At 47.0% G+C, this 18,024-nt stretch overlaps 1 protein-coding gene across 2 annotated transcripts in view; it reads left to right on the forward strand.

The window, feature by feature from the left end:
* LOC134353555 (F-actin-monooxygenase MICAL2-like) overlaps nucleotides 1-18,024 on the forward strand; it is a 277,154-nt gene that overhangs the window by 197,425 nt on the left and 61,705 nt on the right. For both annotated transcript variants that reach the window (XM_063061580.1, XM_063061581.1), the window contains 2 exons: nucleotides 1,879-2,053; nucleotides 7,406-7,566. In XM_063061580.1, coding sequence (XP_062917650.1) covers nucleotides 1,879-2,053; nucleotides 7,406-7,566 — 336 coding nt within the window. The remainder of the gene's footprint in view (nucleotides 1-1,878; nucleotides 2,054-7,405; nucleotides 7,567-18,024) is intronic.

An 18,024-nucleotide genomic window follows, 5' to 3' on the forward strand; every position in this document is an offset into this window, starting at 1 on the left:
AAGCTGGCGTCACAAGACTATTGAACAAACCCCTAGTAATCTACCTCGTTACGATCTTGCACTTTATTGCCTGGCTGTACTGCACGTTCTCTGTAGCCGTCACACTTCATTTTGTATTCTGTTACTATTTTCTCTTGTTCTACCTCAATGCACTGTGTAAAGATCTGATCTGTGTGAACAGTGTGCAAGACCAGTTTCGTACATGTGATAAGCATAAACCAATTTACCCATCAAGAGCTGTTAAGCTCTGTCTCAAATTCACCCAGTGAGGGAAAGAGCATGCTGACTCCAAAGGGTCACAGTCTCAGTATGAGGGATTGGCTAATCAGGAACGTGGGAGGAGGTGGTACTGAGAGAGTGTCACACTGTGGGAGGGGCAGTACTGAGGGAGGGTCACACTGTGGGGAGGGGTGGTACTGAGGGAGGGTCACACTGTGGGAGGGGTGGTACTGAGAGAGGGTCACACTGTGGGAGGGGTGATACCGAGGGAGGGACAGACTATGGGAGGGGGTGGTACTGAGGGAGGGTCACACTGTGGGAGGGGTGGTACTGAGAGAGTGTCACACTGTGGGAGGGGTGGTAATGAGGGAAGGTCACCCTGTGGGAGGGCTGGTACTGAGGGAGGATCACACTGTGGGAGGGGCGGTACCGAGGGAGGGTCACACTGTGGGAGGGGTGGTACCGAGGGTGGGTCACACTGTCGGAGGGGTGGTACTGAGAGAGTGTCACACTGAGGGAGGGGTGATACTGAGGGAGGGTCACACTGTGTGAGGGGTGGTACTGAGAGAGTGTCACACTGCGGGAGGGGTGGTACCGAGGGAGGGTCACACTGTGGGAGGGGTGGTACCGAGGGAGGGTCACACTGCGGGAGGGGTGGTACCGAGAGAGTGTCACACTGTGGGAGGGGTGGTACCGAGGGAGGGTCACCCTGTGGGAGGGGCGGTACTGAGGGAGAGTCACACTGTGGGAGGGGTGGTACTGAGAGAGTGTCACACTGAGGGAGGGTCACACTGTTGGAGGGGTGTTACTGAGGGAAGGTCACACTGTGGGAGGGGTGGTACTGAGAGAGTGTCACACTGAGGGAGGGTCACACTGTTGGAGGGGTGTTACTGAGGGAAGGTCACACTGTGGGAGGGGTGGTACTGAGAGAGTGTCACACTGAGGGAGGGTCACACTGTTGGAGGGGTGTTACTGAGGGAAGGTCACACTGTGGGAGGGGTGGTACTGAGAGAGTGTCACACTGAGGGAGGGTCAAACTGTTGGAGGGGTGTTACTGAGGGAAGGTCACACTGTGGGAGGGGTGGTACTGAGAGAGTGTCACACTGAGGGAGGGTCACACTGTTGGAGGGGTGGTACTGAGAGAGTGTCACACTGAGGGAGGGTCACACTGTTGGAGGGGTGTTACTGAGAGAAGGTCACACTGTGGGAGGGGTGGTACTGAGAGAGTGTCACACTGAGGGAGGGTCACACTGTTGGAGGGGTGTTACTGAGGGAAGGTCACACTGTGGGAGGGGTGGTACTGAGAGAGTGTCACACTGAGGGAGGGTCACACTGTTGGAGGGGTGTTACTGAGAGAAGGTCACACTGTGGGAGGGGTGGTACTGAGAGAGTGTCACACTGAGGGAGGGTCACACTGTTGGAGGGGTGTTACTGAGGGAAGGTCACACTGTGGGCGGGGTGGTACTGAGGGAGAGACACTGGGAGGGGTGGTACTGAGAGAGTGTCACACTGAGGGAGGGTCACACTGTGGGAGGGGTGGTACTGAGGGAGAGACACTGGGAGGGGTGATACTGAGGGGTGTAGATTGATCTTGGAATAGACTAATGGTTGGCACAATGTCACACTGTTTTGTTCTATTTTCTATGTTGTGTTCCACAGTTTTTGCATCCCAGTCTGAATCAATCAGCAGCCATAGATCAAATTGTGTGCCTGTAATCTCGGACTTTTCCAGAACACCACCGGCCCTGGGGGTTCACTCCCCGATATGGTCTCCAGACACAACGGATGCTCGCCTGTTGGCGGTCAGGGCAATGGTGACCAGTGACGGCAGCAGGTAGGTCTGGCCCCTGGTCCCTGGCCCTTGGCTTCACCCTGGCCCCTGGTCCCTGGTCCCTGACTTCACCCACCCTGGCCCCTGGTCCCTGACTTCACCCAGGCCCCTGACTTCACCCAGGCCCCTGGTGCCTGACTTCACCCAGGCCCCTGGTGCCTGACTTCACCCAGGCCCCTGGTCCCTGACTTCACCCTGGCCCCTGGTCCCTGGTCCCTGGTCCCTGACTTCACCCTGGCCCCTGGTCCCTGGTCCCTGACTTCACCCTGGCCCCTGGCCCTTGGCTTCACCCTGGCCCCTGGTCCCTGACTTCACCCTGGCCCCTGGTCCCTGACTTCACCCAGGCCCCTGGTGCCTGACTTCACCCTGGCCCCTGGTCCCTGACTTCACCCTGGCCCCTGGTCCCTGGTCCCTGACTTCACCCTGGCCCCTGGTCCCTGACTTCACCCAGGCCCCTGGTGCCTGACTTCACCCTGGTCCCTGGTCCCTGACTTCACCCTGGCCCCTGGTCCCTGACTTCACCCTGGCCCCTGGTCCCTGGTCCCTGACTTCACCCTGGCCCCTGGTCCCTGACTTCACCCTGGCCCCTGGTGCCTGACTTCACCCTGGCCCCTGGTCCCTGGCTTCACCCTGGCCCCTGGTCCCTGGCTTCACCCTGGCCCCTGGTGCCTGACTTCACCCTGGCCCCTGGTCCCTGACTTCACCCTGGCCCCTGGTCCCTGGTCCCTGACTTCACCCTGGCCCCTGGTCCCTGACTTCACCCTGGCCCCTGGTCCCTGGTCCCTGACTTCACCCTGGCCCCTGGTCCCTGACTTCACCCTGGTCCCTGGTCCCTGACTTCACCCTGGCCCCTGGTCCCTGGTCCCTGACTTCACCCTGGCCCCTGGTCCCTGACTTCACCCTGGCCCCTGGTCCCTGGCCCTTGGCTTCACCCTGGAAGCCCTCTCCTCATCTCAGCCATGAGACAGAATAAGATAGCACAGGGCATGCCTGACCCAGGGGGACTTGGTAGATGAACAAGCAACATCCGATCATTCGGGGGGATGGGGGCTTCTCAAAGCGAGAGTGTAAGAACTTCAAAGCCAGTGTGCTCCTGAAAGGCTGAGAGGGAATGTTGGTAAAACTGTGGACCTTGGCTGGGCAGTATACTGGTTAGCGAAGCACCATTACAGCGCCAATGACTCGAGGTCAATTCTCATCACCGTCTGTTAGAACTGAATTGAATTGACTTTATTACTTACATCCTTCATATACATGAGTAAAAATTTTTACGTTACATCTTCGTCTGAAAGTGCAATGTGCAATTTATAGTAACTTATAATAAATATTATGTACAACAGGATAGTTGATACATCACAGAAATACAGCTGCATCAGCCTGAATTAATCAGTCTGATGGCCTGGTGGAAGAAGCTGTCCCGGAGCCTGTTGGTCCTGGCTTTTATGCTGCGGTACTGTTTCCCGGATGGTAGCAGTTGGGACAGTTTGTGTTTGGGGTAATTCAGGTCTCCAATAATCCTTCGGGCCCCTTTTACACACCTATCTTTGTAAATGTCCTGAATAGTGGGAAGTTCACATCTACAGATGCACTGGGTTGTCCACACCACTCTCTGCAGAGTCCTGTGATTGAGGGAAGTACAGTTCCCATACCAGGCAGTGATGCAGCCAGTCAGGATGGTCCCAGTCATGCCCCTGTAGGATTTGGGTGGCCAGACCAAACTTCTTCAACTGTCTGAGGTGAAAGAGGTGTTGTTGTGCCTTTTTCACCACACAGCCGGTATGTACAGACCACGTGAGATCCCCAGTGATGTTTATGCCAAGGAACTTAAAGCTGTTTACCCTCTCAACCCCAGATCCATTGATGTCTATAGGGGTTAGCCTGTTTCCATTCCTCCTGTAGTCTGCAACCAGCTCCTTTGTTTTTACGACATTGAGAGAGAGGTTGTTTTCTTGACTCCACTGTGTCAGGGTGATGACTTCTGAGATTAGGCCAATCTGTGTAGTGTCAGCTGATTAGCTGATTGGAGCTGTGGTGGCAACACAGTCATGGGTATACAGACAGTAAAGGAGGAGGCTTAGGACACAGCCCTGAGGGGCACCTGTGTTGAGGGTCAGAGGGGCAGAGGTGAGGCAGCCCACTCTTACCACCTGCCGGCGATCTGACAGAAAGTCCAGGATCCAGCTACACAAGGCAGGATTAAGGCCAAGGTCTCCGAACTTCTTGTCGAGCCTGGATGGAACTATGGTGTTGAATGCTGAACTGTGGTCCAAGAACAGCATTCTCACATAAGCATCCTTCTTCTCCAGATGTGTAAGGACGGTGTGTAGAGCTGTGGCTATTGCGTCATCTGTCAATCGGAGTTAAAGAGTAAAGAAAGAAAGGTTATTGAGGAACTAATCAGGGAAACGATGGGAATGGTGTACATGGGGTTTAGCATGGCTTTTGACAAAGGGTCATCTGGTCCAGAACCTACCTCATTATTCTTTCTGTACACTATTTATTTATCTGGTATAGGAATTAGTTTATTATTGTCACATGTATGGAGATACAATGAAAAGTCTTGGAAACTGTTCAGACAGATCAAGTCATTACACAGTGCATTGAGGTAGAACAAGGTTTAACAATATCGGAACGCAGAATAAAGTGTTACACTTATACAGAAGGTGCAGTGCAGGTAGACAATAATGTACAAGGCCTTAATGAGGTAGATTAAGAGGTCAAGTGTTTATTCTATTGTACTAGGCAACCATTCAATAGTCTTGTAACAGTGGGGTAGAAGCTGTCGTTGAGCCCGGTGGTACATGCTTTCAGGCTTTTGTACCTTCTGTCCTGCGGGGGTGGGGGGAGAGAAGAGAGAACGTCTGGGGTGGGTGGTGTCTTTGATTATGTTGTCTGATTTACCAAAGCAGCGAGAAGTTTAGACCGAAAAAAAAGTTATAAATTATAATTATAAAGATCAGCACAGCATTGTGGGCCAAAGGGCCAGTACTGTGCTGTAATGTTCTATCTTCTGTGATTTGATGTTCTGTGTTTGATGTCCTTAATTACTGCTTTGTCTGCACTATTTGACTCATCAAACGTCGCCGGAAAACAATCAGGGAGCCGTGTGAGTCATTGGGTCTGTTCTTCAGGAATGTTTCTCTGTGATTCCTCGTTTCCTTGTGGGATTGTTGCTGACAGGAGTTCAGTGGAAACATGATTAGAAACAGAAGCTTGTAAATGGGAGTCTAGACGTGACACCAGCCTCTGGGGAAGCCACCGCAGGCCCTCTGTTGTAAGGAGCAGGAACTCAAGCTGCTAGAGGTACTCGGTGTGTGGGGAGCACCTACAGAGGCAGAGGGATGCTCACAGTTTAACTATTGTTCAGCCGTACATGAATACTGCCAAACAAAACAGCCTCCTGCTGGGGTCAAGGTGCAAAACACATTACCAACAGCACACAGCACAAGTAGGTTAAAGTCAAGGTCCCTTTTTCTGGACAGAGAGGGGAGATAGGCAGTGTGCAGAAGTGAAAAGGAGGAGTGAAGCAGAGGCCAGTGGGAGAGGGTGGGCATCCCCCACTCCCCACTCTCTCACACTTCCTCAAGATCGGATTTACTATATTCGGAGCACTGCTGCTCAGCTTTTCACCAAAACCAGGATGAGGGAATGTATTACACCCACGCCAGCTACTCTGCATTGGCTCCCTGAAACTTTTAGAATTGATTTTTAAAGTTTTCTTACTTGTTTTTAAAGCTCTCAATGGTCTGGGATTGGAGTATATCACAGAATTGTTTTCATTTTATGATCCTGCTCCAGCTCTCAGGTCTTCTTCTGCTGGTCTCTTCAATTTAAACAATCTCCCTCAAAAGGTAATTGTCAGGTCAGCTTTTCTGAACTACACTCCTAAACTGTGGAATTCAGTATCTGTAACTGTAAGGGATGCAAACAGTTGACACTTTTAAACACCAGCTCAAAACCTATTCATTTAACCTTGTTTTTAACTGACATAATTTTGTCTTTTATTTTCATGTTTATTTTTATCTTACTTTCATGTTTGGACTTTTATCCCTTCGTAAAGTGCCTCGAACTACATCATCTGAGTGAGAAGTGCTCTTTAAATAAAAAGAACTCAGAACAAAGCCTTGTGTCAACTGCATTAAATTGACGTAGAATCTTTCTATACCTCAGCATATGAGGGTTGTTGTTTGGTGACAGCAGTATGATGCGAAGATGTAAAATTACTATTTCAAAATAAGTTAGCACTGCAAATGCACCATGGGTGCGTCAGTAGTGTAGCAGTTAGTGTGACATTATTGCAGCTCAGGCCGTCAGAGTTTGGAGTTCAGATCCGGCCCCGTCTGTAGGGAATTTGTACGTCATAGAGAAGTGCAGCACAGAAATGTGTCCTTCCACCTGTCTCATCCATGATGAACTATTTAAACTGCCCACTCCCACTGACGTGCACCTGGTCCACAGCCCTCCATATCCCTACCATCCATGTACCTATCCAAGCTTCTCTTAAACGTTGAAATCGAGCTTGTGCTGGCAGCTCATTCCACATTCTCCAGATCCTCTGAGTGAAGACATTTCCCCTCATGTTCCCCTTAAACTTTTCATCTTTCACCTTCCACCCTTAGCCCATGACCTCTGGTTGCAGTCCCACCCAACTTCAGAGGAAAAAGCCTGCTTCCATTTACCCTATCTATAACCTCCATAATTTTGTATACCTCTATCAAATCATTTCTGTGCCATACTCTTTCTACGTCATACTGATGGACTTAACTGTACTCCAAGGGATATTCAGTGACCTAGAAATTTTCTTGTATCCACCTCCTGACTTGTGCTTTTTAATAACCTTTTGTGGAGTTGCTTGGAGAGTTCTTTTGTCTTCATGGTGTAGTTTTTGCCAGGATACTGACTCACCAGCAATTGGACCTTCCAGATACAGATGTATTTTTACTACAATCAATTGAAACACCTTGACTGCACACAGATTTTCATTTAACTAATTGTGTGACTTATAAAACCAATTGGCTGCATCAGTGATGATTTGGTTTAAAGGGGCCGAATACCTATGCAATCAATGATTGTGTGCTTTATATTTGTAATTAATTTAGATCACTTTGTAGAGATCTGTTTTCACTTTGAAATGCAAGAGTCTTTTTCTGTTGATCATTGTCAAAAAATCCAAAGTAAATCCCCTGTGATTCAATGTTGTAAAACAAAACATGAAAACTTCCAAGGGGGGGGGGGGGGTACTGTACATACTTTGAGAATAGATGTACTTTGAAATTTGAAATATGAACTTGGAACTGTACTATGGGATCTGATTCACAGGGTTCCCAATCCTGTTGTCTTGTGCTTTATCTGAAGCAGCTCTGAAACAGAAATGGAACAACCCAATGTGATGGACACTTCAAGCTCAGGAGCCTCCATACCAGCCGCAATAGGTATGGGACCCAGAACCGAGATGACCCAGGCCACAGGGGAAGTAAAGACATGTCCACACAGCACAAGCTCCAAACCCCAGGAAGGTAAAACCACCTCCATCCTCCTCTTCAGCCATCACCACTACCGGGGCATAGGCTGTCGGCAGCAGCTCACCAGAGCCCTCTGTCCTGGGCCAGACTTTCAAATTAGCCCAGGTGTAGCCATCTTCAAAGATCCTTCCTCTCCCAGGAATACGGTCTTTGGAGCTTCTATTGACATCTGTGCATCTCCGAGTTTTTACGGGATGTGTGTATCTCTGGGCTTTTACAGGATGTGTGTGTTTCTGGGTTTATACAGGATGTGTGTATCTCTGGGTTTTTACGGGATCTGGACAGGATGTGTGTATCTCTGGGTTTTTACGGGATGGGGACGGGATGTGTGTATCTCTGGGTTTTTAGGGGATGGGGACAGGATGTGTGTATCTCTGTGTTTTTACAGGATGGGGACGGGATGGGTATATCTGGGTTTTTACGAGATGGAGACGGGATGTATGTATCTCTGGGTTTTTACGGGATCTGGACGGGATGTGTGCCAGGGTACGGGATGTCTCGGATCAGGTCCAGAATATTCTGAAGGGGGAGGGCGAGCAGCCAGTTGTCTTGGTACACGTTGGTACCAATGACATAGATAGGACAAGGGAGGAGGTCCTGAAGAGAGATTTCCGGGAGTTAGGAAGGAAGCTGAGAAGCAGGACCTCCAGGGTAGTAATCTTGGGATTGCTACCTGTGCCACGTGCTAGCGAGGGCAAGAATAGTAGGATCAGGCAGATGAATACGTGGCTGAGAGGCTGGTGCAGGGGGCAGGGCTTCAGATTCCTGGATCATTGGGATCTCTTCTGGGGGAAGTATGACCTGTTACACCTGAACCCGAAGGGGACCAATATCCTGGCGGGAAAGTTTAATAGAGCTGTTAGGGAGGGTTTAAACTAATTTGGCAGGGGGATGGGAACCAGAATGACAGAGCGGAGGAAGGGGAAAACAGAAATAAATCTAAGATAGTGAGCAGTAAAGATGTCAGGAAAGACAGGCAGGTGATGAGGCAAATTTGTAGCCATTGGGATGAGTTTCAGTGCAATAAAGTTGCAGTGAAATCAAAGCGAAAAGTACCAAATACTGGTCTTAAGGTGTTATACTTAAATGCACGTAGCATAAGGAATAAGGTGGATGATCTTGTTGTACAGCTACAGATTGGCAGGTATGATATTGTGGCCATCACAGAGACCTGGCTAAAGGATGCATGTCTCTGGGAGCTGAACGTCCAAGGATACACGATGTATCGGAAGGATAGGAAAGTAGGCAGAGGGAGAGGCGTGGCTTTATTGGTAAGAAATGATATTAAATCATTAGGAAGAGGTGATATAGGATCGGAAGGTGCAGAATCTTTATGGGTTGAGCTAAGAAATCGCAGGGGTAAAAGGACCCTGATGGCAGTTATTTATAGGCCTCCAAACAGCTGCAGTGATGTGAACTACAAATTCCAACTGGAAATAGAAAAGGCTTGTCAAAAGAGCAGTGTTATGATAATTCTGGGGGATTTTAACATGCGAGTGGATTGGGAAAATCAGGTCAGCACTGCATCTCAAGAGAGAGAATTTGTAGAATGTCTGCAAGATGGCTTTTTAGAACAGCTTGTTGTTGAGCCCACTAGGGGATCGGCTGTACTGGATTGGGTATTGTGTAATGAACCGGAGGTGATTAGAGAGATTGAGGTGAAGGAACCCTTAGGAGGCAGTAATCATACCATGATTGAGTTCACTGTGAAATTTGAAAAAGAGAAGCCGAAATCCGATGTGTCGGTGTTTCAGTGGAGTAAAGGAAATTACAGTGGCATGAGAGAGGAACTGGCCAAAGTTGACTGGAAAGGGACACTGGCGGGAAAGACGGCAGAGCAGCAGTGGCTGGAATTTATGCGAGAAGTAAGGAAGGTGCAAGGCAGACATATTCCAAAAAAGAAGAAATTTTCGAGTGGAAAAAGGATGCAACCGTGGTTGACAAGAGAAGTCAAAGCCAAAGTTAAAGCAAAGGAGAGGGCATACAAGGAAGCAAAAATTAGTGGGAAGACAATGGATTGGGAAGTTTTTAAAACAGTGGCGGCGCTGGAGATTTTTTCTTGCTGGTGCTACAGTAGGGCAGAATATTCAGCGATGGTGCTGAGGGATGTACCCTATGGTAATATGTATTCACAAGGCCAGATGCGTGGCGTTCAAAAGTCAGTTTCAAGCATTATGTGCCTACTATAAATGCCTCTGTTGATTCACAAGCAACAGCAATTGATAGATATAATATAGAAGTGAACTGTGACAGTGTCAACAGCATCAGAGACAACCCAGGCTACACGGAGCATAAACAAACAAACCAACAGAGCATCCGACCCACAGCGCACAACATGAATCACACACCAATCCCGCAATCAGCGTCAAATGTGTGCTTTTCGACTGAAAAGCACAACAGCAACCCACAATGTCCACTGCTATTCACATTACATAGGCAGACAATGCCAAAATATACACCGCTATTAAAGTCAAATAAGGCAAACAACAGATGCAAGGCTTTACCAGGAGTTGGACAAATTATACTCTGACCATGCAATACCTCAATTAATTCGGCTACTGAATTTAAAACAAAAATCAACAGAATCACCGCTTGGAAGTCTAAGCAAAACCAGTAGGCTTAATAAGCAGTAAATGTAATAGTTTAGGATTTGCAGGAAACATAAGGACTATGGGGTATCCACCACAAAATAATAATAATAATCAGCATTAGTCTTGGCCCAAATTTTAAACAAAAATCAACTGCACTCACCATTGATGTTTTCAGAGAAGCACAATCCCTCTGTTGTTGTGATTGGTGGTGAAAGCATCAATGATTTTCTGGATGTCCAGTGCTTTGGTCCTCCGGCTGTTTATGGCCAACAGAGCCAAGTTGCTGTTCCGAGCATCGCTGCTGCTATTCCTCAGGTAGTTTTTGAGGCGTCTGAGACAAGAGAAACTCCGTTTGCATGAGGCAGATGCCATAGGTAGAGTAAGTGATATACAGATTAGTTTGTATAAATCTATAAATACATCGCGGTAGGGTATCATTGGAGCTAGAAATTCCACTGTGTTATTCACTGTCTGTCCTTGCTAGAGACTCAACCACAGCTCTCATATACTCAGGATTTTCTTGGACAATCTTTGCATGTCCTTTGTCAAGCATATTTCCCAATCTTGAACCGTCTTGTTTTCTCAATCTGAATTCGGACCGTGCCTCCATAGCAAACTTATGAGCTGCATTTTCATGGTGGGTTTTGAAAGCTGTTGTAGCTTTCCACCGGTTGCAGTAACCGGTGACAGTGAAGGTAGACTCAGAATGGAACCCATGTCCTCTAGACAGGAAATGCCTGCATGCAAAGCAAAACGTCGGATCTTTCGTGATCGAATATCCAGTCGGTCAAATCAGCCACGAATAAAACTCCTTTGCTGATTGGCAAACTGTTGTGAGCAGCAAAGGGTACTTTTTCAATGCTGGCCGACGGGGTCCTTCCTCAGGCTGCTGGCTGACATCGCTAACAATATTCCCACTAGCACTCAGAGCAGCTTCATCCACGTTCTCTTCCGAATCCTGCTCCATTTCTTGTTCCTCTACTTCGCCCTCACACTCCTTCGATGAACCGCTGTCATCCTCATCCCCACCTACTTCCTTCTGCATGTCACTTTCAATTAAGACATGCTCAGGCTGAGACACCACTGATTCCTCTGGATGAGGTCGTTTTCTCACTAAAAATAGATCCATTTTTCATGCCGGCCAAAATAATGCATGTGCCAGGCCCATGCTAGCTTGTAAAATCACAATGTGCATGTGTGTGTGGGGCATCCGTTAGTCCCGTGAGACCACGGATCTGTGCCTGGATGTATATTATCAATCTCTCACGTGAGTGAGAGTGAGTGACATCACCACCTTAAGTGATCTTCAATCAGCTTAACTAATCTGAGGACAGCAACGGCGAGACACTGACAACGAACGAATAAGCAGAAGTGTAGGGTGGATCTGACAGAGTTTATAACTTTATTGCTGCGTGGGTGCTGTGGTAATTGGGGGTGCTGTTTCACTAGATCAACTGGAGAAACAAGCTGTATTCAAAACTATGCAGAGAAAGCAAAGCAGCTGCAATTTGTATGTGAAATTTCAGTTAATTTCTTGGTGGTGCTACGCAGGTGCTATTGCAATTTTTGCTGGGGCTATAGCCCCAACTAGCATCACCTTAGCACCGCCCCTGTTTTAAAAGCTTACAAAAGGAAACTAAGAAGGTCATTAAGAGGGAAAAGATGAACTATGAAAGGAAGCTAGCAAATAATATCAAAGAGGATACTAAAAGCTTTTCCAAGTCTATGAAGAGTAAAAGAGAGGTGAGAGTAGATATATAAGGAGATGGCGGAGGAACTGAACGAGAATTTTGCATCAGTCTTCACTGAGGAAGACAGCAGTATACCGGACACTCAAGGGTGGCAGGGAAGAGAAGTGTGTGCAGTCACAATTACGACAGAGAAAGTACTCAGGAAGCTGAATAGTCTAAGGGTAGATAAATCTCCCAGACCAGATGGAATGCACCCTCGTGTTCTGAAGGAAGTAGCTGTGGAGATTGCGGAGGCATTAGCGATGATCTTTCAAAAGTCGATAGATTCTGGCATGGTTCCGGAGGACTGGAAGATTGCGAATGTCACTCTGCTATTTAAGAAGGGGGCAAGGAAGCAAAAAGGAAATTATCGACCTGTTAGCTTGACATTGGTGGTTGGGAAGTTGTTAGAGTCAATGGTCAAGGATGAGGTTACAGAGTACCTGGAGGCATATGACGAGATAGGCAGAACTCAGCATGGTTTCCTTAAAGGAAAATCCTGCCTGACAAACCTATTACAATTTTTTGAGGAAATTACAAGTAGGCTAGACAAGAGAGATGCAGTGGATCTCGTATATTTGGATTTCTAGAAGGCCTTTAACAAGGTGCCACACATGAGGCTGCTTAACAAGGTAAGAGCCCATGGAATTACGGGAAAGTTACATACGTGGATAGAGCGTTGGCTGATTGGCAGGAAACAGAGAGTGGGAATAAAGGGATCCTATTCTGGTTGGCTGCCAGTTACCAGTGGTGTTCCACAGGAGTCTGTGTTGGGGCCGCTTCTCTTTACGTTGTACATCAACGATTTGGATTATGGAATAGATGGCTTTGTGGCTAAGTTTGCTGATGATACAAAGATAGGTGGAGGGGCCGGTAGTGCTGAGGAAACAGAGTGTCTGCAGAGAGACTTGGATAGATTGGAAGAATGGGCAGAGAAGTGGCAAATGAAATAGAATGTTGGAAAGTGTATGGCTATGCATTTTGGCAGAAGAAATAAACGGGCAGACTATTATTTAAATCGGGAGAGAATTCAAAGTTCTGAGATGCAACGGGACTTGGGAGTCCTCGTAGAGGATACCCTTAAGGTTAACCTCCAGGTTGAGTCGGTGGTGAAGAAGGCGAATGCAATGTTGACATTCATTTCTAGAGGAATAGAGTATAGGAGGAGGGATGTGATGTTGAGGCTCTATAAGGCGCTGGTGAGACCTCACTTGGAGTACTGCGGGCAGTTTTGGTCTCCTGATTTAAGAAAGGATGTGCTGACGTTGGAGAGGGTACAGAGAAGATTCACTAGAATGATTCCGTGAATGACAGTGTTAACATATCAGGAATATTTGTCCGCTCTTGGACTGTATTCCTTGGAGTTTAGAAGAATGAGGGGGGACCTCATAGAAACATTTCGAATGTTGAAAGGCATGGACAGAGTGAATGTGACAAAGTTATTTCCCATGGTGGGGGAGTCTAGTACGAGAGGGCATGAATTAAGGATTGAAGGGTGTCCATTCAGAACAGAAATGCGAAGAAATTTTTTTAGCCAGAGGGTGGTGAATCTATGGAATTTGTTGCCAGGGGTGGCAGTGAAAGCCAAGTCATTGGGTGTATTTAAGGCAGAGATTGATAAGTATCTGAGTAGCCAGGGCATCAAAGGTTATGGTGAGAAGGCGGGGGAGTGGGACTAAATGGGAGAATGGATCAGCTCATGATAAAATGGTGGAGCAGACTCCGAATGGCCGACTTCTGCTCCTTTGTCTAGGTTTTTACGGGTTGGGATGGGATGTGTGTATCTCTGGGTTTTTACGGGATGGGGATGATGTGTGTATCTCTGGGTTTTTACGGGATGGGGATGGAATGTGTGTATCTCTGGGTTTTTACGGGATGTGTGTATCTCTGGGTTTTTATAGGATGGGGACGGGATGTGTGTATCTCTGGGTTTTTACGGGATGGGGACGGGATGTGTGTATCTCTGGGTTTTTACGGGATGGGGACAGGATGTGTGTATCTCTGGGTTTTTACGGGATGTGTGTATCTCTGGGTTTTTATGGGATGGGGACGGGATGTGTGTATCGCTGGGTTTTTACGAGACGGGGATGGGATGTGTGTATCTCTGGGTTTTTACGGGATGGGGACGGGATGTGTGTATCTCTGGGTTTTTACGGGATGGGGACGGGATGTGTGTATCTCTGGGTTTTTACGGGATGTGTGTATCTCTGGGTTTTTATGGGATGGGGACGGGATGTGTGTATCGCTGGGTTTTTACGGGACGGGGATGGGATGTGTGTAGCTCTGGGTTTTTACGGGATGGGGACATGATGTATGTATCTCTGGGTTTTTACGGGATGGGGATGGAATGTGTGTATCTCTGGGTTTTTACGGGATGTGTGTATCTCTGGGTTTTTATAGGATGGGGACGGGATGTGTGTATCTCTGGGTTTTTACGGGATGGGGACGGGATGTGTGTATCTCTGGGTTTTTACGGGATGGGGACAGGATGTGTGTATCTCTGGGTTTTTACGGGATGTGTGTATCTCTGGGTTTTTATGGGATGGGGACGGGATGTGTGTATCGCTGGGTTTTTACGAGACGGGGATGGGATGTGTGTATCTCTGGGTTTTTACGGGATGGGGACGGGATGTGTGTATCTCTGGGTTTTTACGGGATGGGGACGGGATGTGTGTATCTCTGGGTTTTTACGGGATGTGTGTATCTCTGGGTTTTTATGGGATGGGGACGGGATGTGTGTATCGCTGGGTTTTTACGGGACGGGGATGGGATGTGTGTATTGCTGGGTTTTTACGGGATGGGGATGATGTGTGTATCACTGGGTTTTTACGGGATGGGGATGATGTGTGTATCTCTGGGTTTTTACGGGATGGGGACGGGATGGGGACGGGATGGGTGTATCTCTGGGTTTTTACGGGATGTGTGTATCTCTGGGTTTTTATAGGATGGGGACATGATGTGTGTATCTCTGGGTTTTTACAGAATGTGTGTATCTCTGGGTTTTTATGGGATGGGGATGGGATGTGTGTATCTCTGGGTTTTTACGGGATGGGGACGGGATGTGTGTATCTCTGGGTTTTTACGGGATGGGGACGGGATGTGTGTATCTCTGGGTTTTTACGGGATGGGGACGGGATGTGTGTATCTCTGGGTTTTTACGGGATGGGTGTATCTCTGGGTTTTTACGGGATGGGGATGGGATGGGTGTATCTCTGGGTTTTTACGGGATGGGGATGATGTGTGTATCTCTGGGTTTTTACGGGATGGGGATGATGTGTGTATCTCTGGGTTTTTACGGGATGGGGACGGGATGGGTGTATCTCTGGGTTTTTACGGGATGGGGACGGGATGGGTGTAGCTCTAGGTTTTTAACAGGATGGGGACGGGATGGGTGTAGCTCTGGGCTTTCATGGGATGAGGTTGCTAGCCCCATGGCCAACCCCCTCCTTTCAGAAGCAGGCTTGGGACTGTCCATGGGGCTGCTTGACAAGTTACGAGCCCATGGTATTACAGGAAAGATTCTAGCATGGAGAAAGCAGTGGCTGATTGGCCACTGGTGACTAGTGATGTCCCGTAGGGGTCTTGTTTGGGACTTTTTTTTTATATTACATATTAATGATTTGAATGATGGAATTGATCGTTTTGTTGAAAAATTTGCAGACAATATGAAGGTAGGTGAAAGGACAGATAGTTTTGAGGAGGTAGAGAGGCTACAGAAGGACTTAGGCAAATTTAGAGAATGGGCAAAGAAATGGCAGATGGAATACAGTGTCGGGATGTATCTGGTCACGCACATTGGTGGAAGAAATGAAAGGGTTGACTATTTTCTAAATGGAGAGAAAATACAAAAATCTGAGGTGCAAAGGGACTTGAGACTACTTGTGCAGGACTCCCTAAAGGTTAGTTTGTAGGTTGAGTCTGTGGTGAGGAAGGCAATTGCGATGTTAGCGTTCATTTGAAGAGGACTATAGTATAAAAGAAAGGATGTAATGTTGAGATTTTATAAAACACTGGTGAGGCCTCACTTGGAGTATTGCGAAAAATTTTGGCCCCTTATCTAAGAAAGGATGTGCTAAAACTGGAGAGGGTTCAAAGGAGGTTCACTAAAATGATTCCAGAACTGAACGGCTTGTCACATAAAGAGCGTTTGATGGCTCTGGGCCTGTATTCACTAGAAATCAGAAGAATGAGGGTGACCTCACTGAAACCTATCAAATGGTGGAAGGCCTTGATAGAGCGGATGTGGAGAGGGTGTTTCCAATGGTGAAAGAGGACACAGCCTCAGAATAGAAGGCGTACTTTTAGAATGGAGATGAGGATTTTCTTCAGCTAGAGAGTGGTGAATCTGTGGAATTCATTGCTACAGGCAGCTGTAGAGGCCAAGTCTATACCTATATTTAAGACCGAGGTAGATAAGTTCTTGATTGGTCAGGACATGAAGGGATAAGGAGAGAAGGCAGGAGATCGGGGCTAAGAGAAAAAAATTGGATCAGCCATGATGGAATGATGGAGCAGACACGATTGGCCAAATATCCTATATCTTAAGGTCTTAGTAGGGAGTTCATACCCGTTCCTCCTCCTTTCACAGCCGGGTTTGGGACTGTCCATGGGGAGTTCATACCCGTTCCTCCTCCTTTCACAGCCGGGTTTGGGACTGTCCGTGGGGAGTTCATACCCAACCCTCCTCCTTTCACAGCCGGGTTTGGGATTGTCCATGGGGAGTTCATACCCAACCCTCCTCCTTTCACAGCTGGGTTTGGGGTTGTCCATGGGGAGTTCATACCCAACCCTCCTCCTTTCACAGCCGGGTTTGGGACTGTCCATGGGGAGTTCATACCCAACCCTCCTCCTTTCACAGCCGGGTTTGGGACTGTCCGTGGGGAGTTCATACCCGCTCCTCCTCCTTTCACAGCCGGGTTTGGCACTGTCCATGGGGAGTTCATACCCGTTCCTCCTCCTTTCACAGCCGGGTTTGGGACTGTCCATGGGGAGTTCATACCCAACCCTCCTCCTTTCACAGCTGGGTTTGGGACTGTCCATGGGGAGTTCATACCCAACCCTCCTCCTTTCACAGCCGGGTTTGGGACTGTCCATGGGGAGTTCATACCCGTTCCCCCTCCTTTCACAGCTGGGTTTGGGACTGTCCATGGGGAGTTCATACCCGTTCCTCCTCCTTTCACAGCCGGGTTTGGGACTGTCCATGGCAGAGTTTAAAATAACTTTATCAACTTGAAAACTCCTTATCCCTCAGGATGATTGCTAGTGGAAAGTGTGAAATGCCATTTTCATTCAAATATTTAATAAATCAATCCACCATTTTTAGATTACAATTGAATTCCTAGGTTATTGAAATTATTAAATGAATTTGGAAAGTTTTCGGGATATAAACTAAACCTCTATAAAAGTGAATTATTTCCTCTCAATGATTCTGCTTCTATATATGTTGACATTCCTTTTGAAGTTAAGGACTCTTAAATATTTAGGTATTATTATCACTAAAAATTACAGAGACCTTTACAGGGCTAATTTGGTTCCTTTAGTGGATTTTATGAAGCAATTATTTTGTAGATGGAATCTACTTACACTTTTGTTAGCTGGCCGAGTTCATGCACTTAAAATGATGATTTTACCAAAATTTTTATATGTATTTCAAAACATTCCTTCCTATTTTTTTAACTAATAAGTTTTTTGATCAGGTTGATTCTATTATTTCATCTTTTGTTTGGAATAATAAAAGACCAAGAATTGGAAAATATCATTTACAAAAATTAAAAAAGGATGGAGGTCTTGCTCTGCCTAATTTAAGAATGTATTATTGGTCTGTTAATGTATGTTATTTGTGTTCTTGGTTATATTGGACTGATAAAAATGAACAATCACCTTGGTGAATTTGATTTGGAATTGAAAGCTGTGAAACAATTTTATTTAACTTCGTTATTAGGAGCTTCTTTACCTGTACAACTGGCCAAAATTTCTAATCTAAATTTATATCCTATGATTAAGTAGTCATTACGAATTTGGTACCAGTTTCGTAATTTTTTTAATCTCAATAAATTTAACCTTCTCAGTTTAATTTATGGAAATTATTTATTTAAACCTTCACTAAGTGATTCTACCTTTTTTCTTTGGAG

This window comes from Mobula hypostoma, chromosome 11, assembly GCF_963921235.1.
Source record: "Mobula hypostoma chromosome 11, sMobHyp1.1, whole genome shotgun sequence".
NCBI lineage: Eukaryota > Metazoa > Chordata > Chondrichthyes > Myliobatiformes > Myliobatidae > Mobula > Mobula hypostoma.